This window comes from Montipora foliosa, chromosome 9 (genome assembly GCF_036669935.1).
Source record: "Montipora foliosa isolate CH-2021 chromosome 9, ASM3666993v2, whole genome shotgun sequence".
NCBI lineage: Eukaryota > Metazoa > Cnidaria > Anthozoa > Scleractinia > Acroporidae > Montipora > Montipora foliosa.
The window spans coordinates 1,955,058-1,967,557 of NC_090877.1; the positions used below are offsets into that span (position 1 = coordinate 1,955,058).

General features: G+C 39.5%; 2 protein-coding genes across 2 annotated transcripts; one reads left to right on the forward strand and one right to left on the reverse strand.

The window, feature by feature from the left end:
• Window positions 1-1,253: 1,253 nt before the first annotated feature.
• Window positions 1,254-1,673, forward strand: LOC137970531 (uncharacterized). The gene has a single exon (XM_068817049.1). The coding sequence runs from the start codon at window positions 1,254-1,256 to the stop codon at window positions 1,671-1,673; it is 420 nt and encodes a 139-aa protein (XP_068673150.1).
• A 4,362-nt stretch (window positions 1,674-6,035) lies between these two features.
• Window positions 6,036-9,973, reverse strand: LOC137970204 (hemagglutinin/amebocyte aggregation factor-like). Its single transcript, XM_068816723.1, has 5 exons — window positions 9,815-9,973; window positions 9,433-9,628; window positions 8,601-8,823; window positions 7,778-7,930; window positions 6,036-6,226 (listed from the first exon to the last, which is right to left on the reverse strand). The coding sequence occupies exons 2-5, from the start codon at window positions 9,620-9,622 to the stop codon at window positions 6,163-6,165; spliced, it is 630 nt and encodes a 209-aa protein (XP_068672824.1). The 5' UTR covers window positions 9,623-9,628; window positions 9,815-9,973; the 3' UTR covers window positions 6,036-6,162.
• Between the last annotated feature and the right edge of the window lie 2,527 nt (window positions 9,974-12,500).

Sequence of the window (12,500 nt, forward strand, 5' to 3'; positions counted from 1 at the left end):
GTGAATCAGCACGTAAATTAACAGTTGAGGTTACTACAACAGTATCTTAAACAGCATAAATTATCAGTGAAAGGAGTGAAAAATGACGAAATAACTGGAATAATGGCATACATCAAGCTATTAAACAAAGATTCTGATGGTGTCCAGTATGATTCTATTCACCAGAATGCCTATGAAGAACACAATGACATCGAGGCTTGTTTAAAGTAACTAATCAAATTGCAGGAAAATGAAAGACGAGGAAAGCCGTTGTGCAACTTTTCACGAAACGTCAAATTGGGTTTCCTTCATATTTGATCTTAGGCAAAGCTTAAGTCAAATCTGGCATCGGCTTTGACTTAACCTTTGACCCCGTCAAACGTATGGTCAAATACATTACCAGTTTGCTTATACCTTTGACCGTGGTAAAGGTTAAGTCAAATTTGTAACAACTTTGACTTCACGTTTGACGCGCGTCAAAGTTGAAGTCAAATCTGAAGACCTAGGTTTTGTGTATTCTTTTGTTATTTGCCAAAGGTGAAGACAAATACTATAGCATCGGTGTCTTCACGTTTGACGCGGGTGGTATGCAATCAATCTCAGGGAAGTAATATAATTTTTAAATGTCAAATAAATCCGGGACTGTAATGTTGAGGGAACAATAATGTGACATAATGTGTTGCCTGACGTCTCGCATAATTTTCTTCAAAACAGAGTTAGGTCATATGAGATTTGCACAAGGTATGTTAGCATGATGGTATTTCAGTATACGTGAAAAAAAGCAACTCAGAGCAGCTATAAGCTACACACTGGTGGCTCAGTTGGTTGAGAATCGGGCTGCTGTGCGGGACATCGCGGCCTGATCAACCCACAGTCTTCAGGCAATGCAAGATCTACTGACAGCCTTTGCTGAAGCATCAAAGAGATTCGGACTAACGATCAACATCAAGAAAACAGAAGTTCTAATCCAAGACATCCATAACAAAAAGTTGAACCCTCGAGTGGTGCTCCTGGATGGTACCCCACTGGCAGAAGTAGACAAGTTCACCTACCTGGGCAGTACAATCTCCAACAACGGAACTATAGATGCAGAAATATCAAGAAGAATCCAATCGGCAGCGTCGGCCTTCGGAAAACTGAGAAGCCGTCTGTGGGACCAGAGAGGAATCCATCTGAAAACCAAGATGAAAGTTTACAGAGCAATTGTAATTCCAACACTTCTGTACAGCTCAGAAACTTGGACTCTCTACTGACGCTACATAAAGAGACTCGATATGGTACAACAGAGACATCTCCGCCAACTAATGGACACCTCGTGGAAAGACCATGTATCTAATTTTCAAGTACTGGATAGGGCAGGAATGCCCAGTGTTGAAGAAATGATCACCACGTGTCAACTTAGATGGACGGGACATGTTACACGCATGGAGAACAGTAGACTACCAAAGGCCGTCTTCTATGGAGAACTAAAAGAAGGCTCAAGAAAAGTTGGGGCACCGCAACTACGCTACAAAGACGCGTTCAAGAGGCATCTGAAGAACATTAATGAGTTAGAAAACTGGAGGGAAAAGGCCGAAGATCGAGTGACCTGGCGGAAGGTGGTGGCTGGCGCTGCCGATGCCATCAGAAGAAGAAATGTACAGTTGTGGGCGGGCAAGAGAATGCGCAGGCTGGAGAAAACACCTACATGCTGAAGCGGCTTACACCTGAGACATTTGCGGCAGGACTTTTGAGGCAGCGATCGGACTGACCTCGCACCTGCGACACAGGCATTAACTTCTCTCCGTGTCATCGTCGATATCGACGGACTGCTAAAGAAGAAGAAGATTTCAGTATACGTGAAAAAATGCAACTCAGAGCAGCAATAAGCTACACACTGGTGGCTCAGTTGGTTGAGAATCGGGCTGCTGTGCGGGACATCGCGGCCTGATCAACTCTCAGGATCTTAAAATAACTGTGGAGAAACTGCTTCCTTTGTAATTTCATCTGCAAACGGTTCTTCTCGGATGAGAAGAAATAAATAAAAAATCTTTGTTCATAAGTTCCTGTGCATGGGAGGATAAAGAACCCACACACTATTCGAGAAGAATAGGGTATGAAGTCCCCGGTGTTGTCGCTGTCCTGTTTGCTCCATCAGAAGTGGCCGGCTTGGCAGTGATGTCTCCAAAAGGGCTTGTGGTGTATGAGGCCACCTTAGCAGAAACATCATGGCAGCCACAAGTCAGCTGAAAAGGGGCTTTGCCTTGTGCTGGAACATGTAAATGTAGATGCTTCCTACTTGAGGGGATTTTACAGCTATACTTAATGTGGAGACGTCTTATTGCACTTAACAAGGCCTAACTTCCAAATGATATTGTTACAGATCGTACGCAATAATGGAGGGAAACAGGAAGAAAACTAACGACGAGAAAATACTTACAAAAGTAGAAATAGCATGTCCTTAAGACTCCTCGGTTGGACCTCTACTGTAATACGTGTTTTAGAATGACTTAACTTGCATTATGGACTCAAACATTTGTACATTATGTAGATGATCATCAATTTTACGGAATTAACAATATCATTAACACTATCCAATCTAACTCACAGGAATGTGCTCTTAAAGCAACTGATGACTGGTATGATTTAAATGTCCTTAGGGGTAACTTTATGAAATATGGGACCATGTTAATGAGTAGAAACAAGAATGAGAGAGAAATAGAAATAGATCTTATCCTATCATAATATTACCATATTGGGTGTTAATATTGATAGGGCTCTGGATGCCTCAGCGCGCGTTACCTGCCATCTCTCACGGTATTCTCACATCACCCCTACGTTGGCTTTCTGTTGCCTCGCGGATCAGATTCAAGATCACGCTGTTGGTTTGCAAAGGCTTCTCTCTATCTTACATGACTGAGCTACTACACATCAAACCTCCGGGTCGCCACGCATTGCATACCGACGATCAACACTTGCTCTTGGTCCCACGATCTAAATGTAAAACACTTGGCGACCGTGCATTTGACGTCGCCGGACCACCGGTCTGGAATAGTCTGCCACTAGCAATTCGTAATTCAGCAAACGTAGATACATTCAAAGAGAATTTGGAAACTTTTTTATCTAGGCAAGCTATGATATGAACATTTTTAATAGCTTTTGAATTTTTATAGCTAGTCTATATAAACAAGAAATGTTATTCTACTTTTATTCAAGTATATGATACATACAAAGCGCATTAGAATATTGTTATAACTTAAAGCGCTATCCAAGTTCATTAAGTTAAGTTAACTTTTTTAATCAGCTAATCAACATAAGTCGAGAAGGCTAGTCAAAGGGTAGGGGTCGTTAGAAGGTTAAGGAATCTATTACCTATAAATTAAAACACAAAACTGCAACTCTATAGAGTGGTTTTCAATTGAGTGCCGAAAGTAATTAGATAATTACGTTGGTTTTGCATTACTTCACTCAGTGATTGGTTCAAAGTTCTCGCGCCACTTTTTCAACCAATTTTCCCGCGCTTTGTGTCGGCTACGTGTTATTACTTCGAGTTTTGATTGGTTTACTGGATTGTCTCCGTTCTTTTTGATTGGCCAAAGTAATTACTTTGGTTTTGGTTTTACGACACTCGTTTGAAAACCGCTCTAAAGCTGCTACTCTCCTGCATCTATAACATATTGTAGTATTGTATGGAATTTTTGTAAGGCTATCGATTCTAGGAAACTCAACTCGAAAGGGTACACTGAGAGGAGTCTTTGGGCAATCTAAATTACCTACTTTGCGGAAATCATAGGAGGCTGCAAGATATAGCAATATTAATGTTTTAGGTCAAATAGGGGTTGTGTCCAGAGTACTTAGATTATTTTCGCATAATGAATTTAATTATAATCTAAGAACTAAGGAATTTGCAATTCCTAGAGTAAACACTATCCCTTAATCAATAGAAGACGTTTTCCGTGTTTCCATAGCCTCATCTAAACACGGGTGCGAGTTGGGAGAATTCGAGACAGTTATACAAACCCGAGACGTAGTCGAGGTTTTGCATAACTGTCTCGAATTCTCCCAACTCCCCTGAGTGTTTAGATGAGGCTATGGAAACACGGAAAACAGTCCTCTATTGCTTTTAGAAAATAATTCTCAAAGATAATTCAAAAATTGAGCGAAAATGCTGGTGTTTTTACTTCTTGATTGAAACAGAGTTTATTCACACAAGCTCATATTTCCTACTAACCAATCAAAACGCGAGTCTGACAATACATAACCAATCAAACTTCGTGTGATGTCACAGCCGTGTTTCCATACTCTCATCTAAACACAGCTGTTGGCCAATGAGAGTGCGCGTACTTTCCTAATTATTTATAAAAGTTTTTGGAAACAGTCAGTCAGATATCTGGGACCAGTACTTAAATATTTTACGTTCCTAATATAAATTTCCCCAATCAAAGCATAACCATTGTTACCCAGAATCTCGCTCTTTCTGTGCCGTGCAAGCCACATAAACTTGGCAGAACTAGCAGTAATTTGGACCCACGAGCATGATGTGAGAGGCATGGGTCTATTCTCGATTCTACGTCACAAACTGCTTTCAAAGAAATTTTTCATTGCAAAGCAGTTTGTAACGTAAAATAGAGAACAGACCCATGCCTCTCATAGCTTGGACGTGGGTCCAAATTACTGCTAGTTTTGATAACTTTGGGTGTCTTGTCCAGCAGATAAAAAGCGAAATTTTGAGTAAAAGAATTAACACATGTTTGTTCTTGGTGGGGAGATTAATATTGTAGATGCAAAATGTTTGAGTTTAGGAGCACTTTAATTAAAAGTCGTGTATCTTGCTTTAAAAGCACTACAAAGGGCCCAGCAGTTTTTCGCCAAAAACTATCGTTGAGTACCCTCAATATGAAGTGCTTTTGCCTTTTATGGTTATCATTATTATAGTTTAACATCAAGAAGGTATGCAATATACAATACAGCTCACAATAACAGAAAATGGAACAGACGGATTACTGAAGAAACTTCAACAGATTCTCAAATTTATGGGGACTGATTATCCAGAAATGTACGTAATCAAGAGAATAGACCATATTCATATTCTCAGTATTGGGCTGTGGAACTACAATTGTAGCTTGCAATGGACACTAACTCGGGGAAGTATTTGCATATGAAAAGATTTCCCCGCTTTAGCCTCCATTGCAAGCTAGTTCCAGTCCAATACTGAAAATACGAATTTAGTCTATTCTCTTGAACAAACTAGATGCATGCGTGATTTCAATAAGCGTCACGGAATGTCCTCTTGCTCTTTTCACCGACTTCAACTGACATCACTCGTGTCTCGGAATCAGCAGACAATTTACGTCACAAAGTGTACCCCAAATGCTGCTCCTCAAGTAAGGATAACCCGCAGCTGCATTTACCCTGATCTCAAAATAACGCCTGACCCTAACCTCTGCCTTATTAATGGAATAGGAAGCAAAGTCTTAAAATTAAAGGGACACTTCCCGTTGGATGTCACTGAAATTAGGTGTACATCTAATTAGGCGCGTGAGGATTTTGCAAGAGTAGAAATAATCTTTATTCAGAAGTACTACGAGAAGCCCCCTACCTTTTTCCTACGGTGTTTTTTTTCTCCTAAACCCCTCCTCCCTCCCTCACACTTCCGTGATCCATACCAAAACCTATCCCACCCCCCCACTTTCAAACGTACTCCGCGGCCCCTGTCTTAGCAATCAGCTATTGAGGCCAGAGCCGTATTACTGCAGAAAGCTTTTTTTCATTCCACTGTTAGCACAATAACTATGTCTTCCCTATTGCCACGCAAAACGTTCTCCCAGCTTGCACCGTCAACGGGGTCTATAGTCCCCTCCCCCCTCCCCCGACCCTTCCCTCTTCACGGGCCCTGTCAGATCTTGGTGAGCGCTAACCAGTGATAAAGGTTTTAATATTAAGCGCGAATCATGCTTCAAGCAACTGGGCCCTGGTTGGTACATTAACAACAGCGGGTAACGTCAGCTATATCTTCGCTATCATTGATCGCAAAATTACACTTTGAGGGTTCTAACAAAAGCACTAATGACACTTCAAAAGGCAAAGCTTCTTTATTTCAATTTCCCTTCACCATACAGTGGTTTTGCTGTCAAACTTGTCACGAATATCAGTATCCCCTTTAATGCTTCTTTGCTGTTAGCACTTGCGATTTTTAGGTCGACTTCATTTTTTCGTGCAATGGTCACTTTTGGTAAAACTGCAGATCTCAAACTTCCACCTCCGGTCCCTGTATAAGAAGAACCAAGTAAGTTTTGACAAAAACAATTGAAATATTTGTAAACATGCGAGGGATTGTTTCTGATCTCATAAAGTCACATTTTAATGACGAACAAGACGATTCTGGGCATTAACTGTCATTATTTTTCAACTCCATCGCTTGTCCTTTCTTATTACTCTTCCACATTTTCTTGTCTTATAGTGTTGGAATTATACTGTGGTTTATAAGTATATAAGGTCCCTACTTTACCTTAAGGTGACTCCCTAGTATTGCACTGCGCATCCTGATCTGTGCGTAACAGCGAAGGACATAGATGTTCCTATTAAGGCATTGCTAAGAGGCTTTTTGGTCAAATTTCATGGCTCTGTTCTGTTTTCTTTGTCTCACAAGTCTAAACGGATTTTTCTTAACAAAGCAATGTTTAAATTTAACCATAAAAACTCGTAGCCATGTGTGAATATTGATATATCGAAAGTGGCCAAAAACATTGCAGAATGGCGAACTTTCGTGCAGGAAACTTCGCTAGAAAGAAGAACAGCCGTTTTCAGAGCATGCATGGCAGTAAAGAGCAAAACGGGAAACTATTTAGACTCTCGCAAAACAAGAAGTCGATTGATAGCCTTGATGATGCTAAAGTGTAATTTCAGTCCGAGAGTGAAAGTGAAACCGCGCTATTGGCGAGACGTGTTGTGGAGGGGTCGAGCTTGGTTTGCTTTCTGTTTTCTTCTAAACGAGGTTGGTGACCTATCATTTTTTTGGCATAATTTTATTCTCTTACTCCTCCTCTTTGTGCTGTAAAAAAAATTTAAAAATTTACGTCAGAAAAAAAAGTTACAGGGAAAAAAAGTATTCGTAGCCATCACTCGTGGACACAAAATTGTCTCCTCGAGATCACGCACCCGAGGAATGTTTGTAGTCAGTGCCTTTTGAAAACGTGTGCCTGTGTCATAAAACAAATATTAAATTATTCCTTTTGAGCAATACAGTACACCTGTTTTGTTATTTCAAGAATTACGTCAAAGCTGTGCTTCATGTTCCTGCAAAACGTAGATAGATGATGAAGTCGCAATGATTAAATTAGTAACTTGAGCAAGTTATATCTCGCAAACGAGCTTGGTGAACTATCCTTTTAACTGCACATTTCGAGTCACCATAATGAAGGGAACAATCGAGAAAAGTTTAAAGAAAATCTTACGACAACTTCTATTACTAAGGAATCACCTTAAAAGGTCCTATTTGAAGATACTGTGGTTTATAAGTATATAAGGTCCCTACTTGACCTTAAAAGGTCCTATTTGAAGATGACAGTGTAATAACGAACAAGACGATTCTGGGCATTAACTACCATTATTGAGCGGAACTGTAGTAAAAGTATCATGACTAGCTCTTGCACTTTTTCTTTCGGAAGATACTGTGATTTCAAGTTTATTTTTCCGTGAGACCCGCTGACTGTAAGATCCCTAAGACATGCTGAGTATTCCCCAACAGGTCTAATATCTAGGTCGTGACTGACCTTTAAGGCAATACAGATGCTGAACAAAGCAATCTGGCAACACTTACTCATAGTGATTATGATGTGTGCTGTGAGCTCCCACCAAGTAATAGCCCGAAGGAACACTGTAGTTGATTTCTTGATCCCAGTTGTTCAGCAGGTTCGTGAATTTGCAGGTAGTTGCACAATAACCAGGCTTATGACAACAGCGAAACGAAAACCTAAAATAAAAATTGTATCCGAGAATTCCTTTGTGAAAGATTATACAAGGAGCATTAATTCGAATTTCTTCTGGAGCGACTTTTGATTTAGCGCCGCTGAACGGGCCTTCAAGTAAAGCAAGGCATATGTATGTTGTCGGTAAAATCCGTTCTCAGGTTGAATCAGTTTTTACCAAGGTGAAATTGGTGCTCCTTATTTTACATACAGTCTGTGAAAAAATTCGTTGGAACAGTACACGACTATACAGATCTGAAGCTTTTGCGGCTCACTTCGACTTCTGCTTTCTCGGAATGCACGAAACGGATTTGGTATCGAAAGAAGTTCAACTAAAACATCGCTCCGATTCAGAATCTAGGAATTCAGAAAACATTATTCTTTACCCTTTGGAAGGAGGAACAAGACGACAAAATCTCGATTTAGTGTTTAAAGCAGTGAAGGGTTTCGAAATTTGGCTTATCTGGTTCATTTTCAGGGAGTTTATATTAAAATGTGGGGAAGAAGGCTGGGCTAAAGGTTTCGGTTCGTAGAACTAGACCCTATTTCTTCACTTCTAAATAGAAAACAAATCTTAGGAGATTTTATCATTGTCTTTGTATCAAGAAAAGCACTATAAAAATTTTGGACAAAATTTCAACCAAGCCGCACATCTGAACGGCGGTCAATCCTTACTTGCGATCTTTATGGTTGCTACTGTAGGAGCTTCTGACCCCAGCGATAAAGCCATTGTGAGAGCATTTGAACGACAGGTCTCCATCATATGCGTTTACGTAGTTTGCTGTGTGAGAACAGTGTTTCTCTTGGTAGTTCATCGGACCATACGAGCATTGAAAGTAATGGATGCGATCTTCCTTGCAGTTTCGGTGGATGCTGCGCCAGCCTGTTATAGAGTAATCTATAATGGAGTAAAAACAAGTTGAGGTTATGAGGTTGTCAACATAAAGAATGTCCAGAAGATAAACGGGAGGATAAACGTGTTTGTTTTTAAGTGACAGTTTCAGTTGATGTCATCTTTGAGTTGAAAAGTTTGTTGTTCAAATTATTAAATTTGCATGATTTTTTTTTGGGTTTTTCATCCTTCATATTACCGACATTGTGCACAGTTCATTTGTTGCAAATAGTTTTTCATAAGAACGAGCAAGCTCATGATGATAATCTTCACTCCGACTGCTCTAATACTTCAAAAATGAATGATTCCTCTGAAAAGGTGGTACTTGGATATAAATAGCAAGCTATAGAAAAGCATTGATTTAGTAAAAAAAAAAAAAATGGGACTTGTGAAACCCGTTCATGGCGTTCATGATTGGGATGGCCCTCCAAGCCCCACTCCATCTTTCGCCTAGTGCCAAGTACAGGTAATTTAGTTTCGAGACTCAAGGCATGCATGAAACAAAAAAAAAATCCAATATGGTGATTTTTCTTTTTCAATTGAAATGCTCCTTGCGTTGCTTGCTAGAAATGAGTAGAAGAAATAACACCAGGAGATTATGGAATTGTCTCTTACTGTTTTGACACTTGAAATTGAAATACTGTTGCCACCCGTTGACCCATGCAACGCCTGCAGGGCGAGACGAGCTGCATCGACGTCGACGTCGACGACGAGTCCAAAAGGGGTTAGCTTCAGTAGCTGTAAAAAACAGAATCTCAAACGCAAGCACTAGCAGCAAAAAGAAAGCAAGTTTGTTTCCTTTCATGGTAATCTGAAAAGAAAAAGAAAAAAAGGCATATTTACAGAGTGCATCTATGGAAAACAGTGCATGGCTGTGAAAGTATCTGTTATGATTCTATGCCTCGAAGACTTTATGGGCAGGACAACGCTAACTCATATTGAGACATATCTAGGGCTGCTTGAATTAAGCTCTGTTCAGCGATCCACACGTACACACCTGAACGACTGATTCGTTTCTTGGTCTCCAAGAGGCAAAAAAAGTGGTCGCGATTTCAGAACTAATTGACTGTCCAGCAACGCCGAATCGAATGACCCGATGTTTCTAGAAGTCAGGCTTTTTTACTCCCTCTCTTCAATGCCAAAATGTATTTGACAGCCGAATGAGATGACAAGTATCTATTTTCAGTTGGAGGAACATGTTAGAAACATGTTTCTTAAACAGGATGAAGTAAGTTCCTTCGGATGGAACTGTCATTGAGATGTTATTGCTGACGCAAGTTCGTTAGTTTACACAAAAGAAAGAGCGAGGCGAGACAGTTTTGTACCAGCCCAGCAAACGCCAAACCGGGCTCACCATGACTTATGGCGGTTTTTGTTGCCGGTCATCATCACTCTAAGCAGGCCCCATTTATTGGAGGGAACATTATAGGTCTCGTCACAACTCCGGGAAGAAGCCCGAATTGTACCCCTTGAGCCAGTGCGCTCTTGATTGAATTCAGCCAATCATGCCAACAAACGAGTAACATGTATCTTTAAAATAACACTTTCGAGCTGACATTTGTTCATTGTACACATTCTGTAATCCCTTATTGAACAAACGGCTTTTCGACCTTTCTACACGAACGAGTGAGAAAATGATTTCACTGTTCGCTATTGTTAATTTCAATGCAATTAACAAAAGTTGGCGATTAACGGAAAACGGTTGTCACAGTCAACGTATACTAACGATACTAACGATGTTCCAGGCAATCCTAGACAAGGTAATGATTTGAAATCATTTAATTTACAAAAATAGTTCTATTTTTTAAACAAGTTACGTTATTGTTACAGTTACATCCTTCAAACGAATACTAATGAACAGAAGCGACAATCTTCTATAACAACCATTGAATGTACACTTAATTGACAGCATACACAATAAAGAAGACAATAAAAAGTGAACATTTATTCTATTTACTGATCAATGAAGATATTTTGACGATGACTATGGGAGAATGAGGGTTTTGGTACCTCCTTGCAAATTAATTTGGCGTGAATCAATCAGCTTTTGAACAAGCCCAGATTGTCACTGAGTTTCGGTACATTTTGATCTTATTAAACTTTTTGTAATCGGCGATAACTCGAATCTAAACATTCAGTTTTCGTTTAGGAATAAAAATCAACATTAATTTGCGACATGTAACATAAAATCATTTCATAGGATTAACGAGATTCCGTTACTTTGCTCGTGAAGTGTGAAGACGTTTGAGTTCTCTTTAATTGCAGATGAATTGAAAAGGTTCGGAGAACTATTTAATTAAATATGCACAAAAATTACAGGAAAAACGAATAAAATGACTTAACAAATAACACGACTTTCTGTTGAAAGAGGTTCGATTTCTCAAGGTTAACTGACCGTCTTGAAGAAAACTACCCAAATGGTCAAAAGCTCATCTCGGTTGAACAGAAGGAGTCGAATAGTTGATAGTACATAATTTGAAGTAAAATTCAATGATAGAGTTAGTTTCCACGAAAGGTTCTATCAAACGGTTGTGAAATCACGGTAGTCAAGGGCGTGCTTATTATTCACGAAATAAGAGAGCGATGGTGTAAATATTTGCTCAGTGATGATGGCCGAGTCAAGTTTTGGAATTTCTATTTTATGTGTCCACACCATCCGGCAACGAAAACCTCCTTTCAAACTATAGGCTTTTGGGCCGTCTTAAATATCTTGCGATTTTAACTGGAGTAGGACACACGTCCGCACGGGTTTTGATTTATTACAATTTAATGGCAAGACAGAAAAAGAAGACCCAGAAAGCCATATGGATAATCTGAAGGAATAAATCACCAAAGAAATGATACAAAAACCTGAAAATATACTTAATTCTATAAAATACACTCAACACCCATATGTATGTGTGTATATCTGGGCATAAATTATGGAATGTGCTAATTAATAGTAATCTCCTGCCCCGAGTCTTAACCCCAAACCAAAACTATTTCATTACGAAATTCCTTAAGCTTGTCTTACAAGAGTTAACAGAGAACTTAAACACCCGACGTTTTTGAGAGGCGGGCGGCAACCGGAAGTGAGCTGTTGTCCCTTTTAAATTGTCTTCACACAACCGCATTTGTATTGCTAAGTATCTTTTCTCCATTAGAGATGATTAGTTCAAAAATCGGATACACTACTCTCATGGAATACGAAATGTTCACTTCCGGTTGCTGAACGCATCTCAGAAAAGGTTTCACAACGGATGTCCTTTGGTGATGGTTCCAAATGCTAATAATTTAGTGAAAAAAAAACTATGAATAAGTCCAGTACATCGGTTGTTGGATAATTCTTTGTCAAATGATAACACATCATAATTCCTAAAGAAATAATGGTTAGCTTAAATAGAGAAAAATATTCACCACTGTTGATGGCCACGTCGTAGTCAACAACCTAAATTTAATTTAGCCCGTTGTTGATTGACAGTGTAGAAACGAAGAAGAAATGCACTAAAATGACTGCGGCACGTGCCATACTCTTGTTATGTGACGTTGTTGCCAGACTTCCTAATGCGGTGTCAGTCACCTTTACTAGCTTTTGTGATTTAAGTTCATTTCTTGCTTGTTAGCTAGCTACGAGTACCAAGTACTATATATATATACTAACTTTTAAAAAGACAGAAAGAGAGAATTTTCAGGCTTTTCTTACC

Bases quoted from the DNA above. Each gene is read 5' to 3' on its own strand.
- LOC137970531 (XM_068817049.1), top strand. From the start codon at position 1,254: ATGGTACAACAGAGACATCTCCGCCAACTAATGGACACCTCGTGGAAA.
- LOC137970204 (XM_068816723.1), bottom strand. From the start codon at position 9,622: ATGAAAGGAAACAAACTTGCTTTCTTTTTGCTGCTAGTGCTTGCGTTT. The intron at 7,931-8,600 runs GTAAGGATTGAC...TTTTTATTTTAG, and splicing joins AGCAACCATAAAGATCGCAA to GTTTTCGTTTCGCTGTTGTC. The intron at 6,227-7,777 runs GTAAGTGTTGCC...CTTCTTATACAG, and splicing joins ACACATCATAATCACTATGA to GGACCGGAGGTGGAAGTTTG.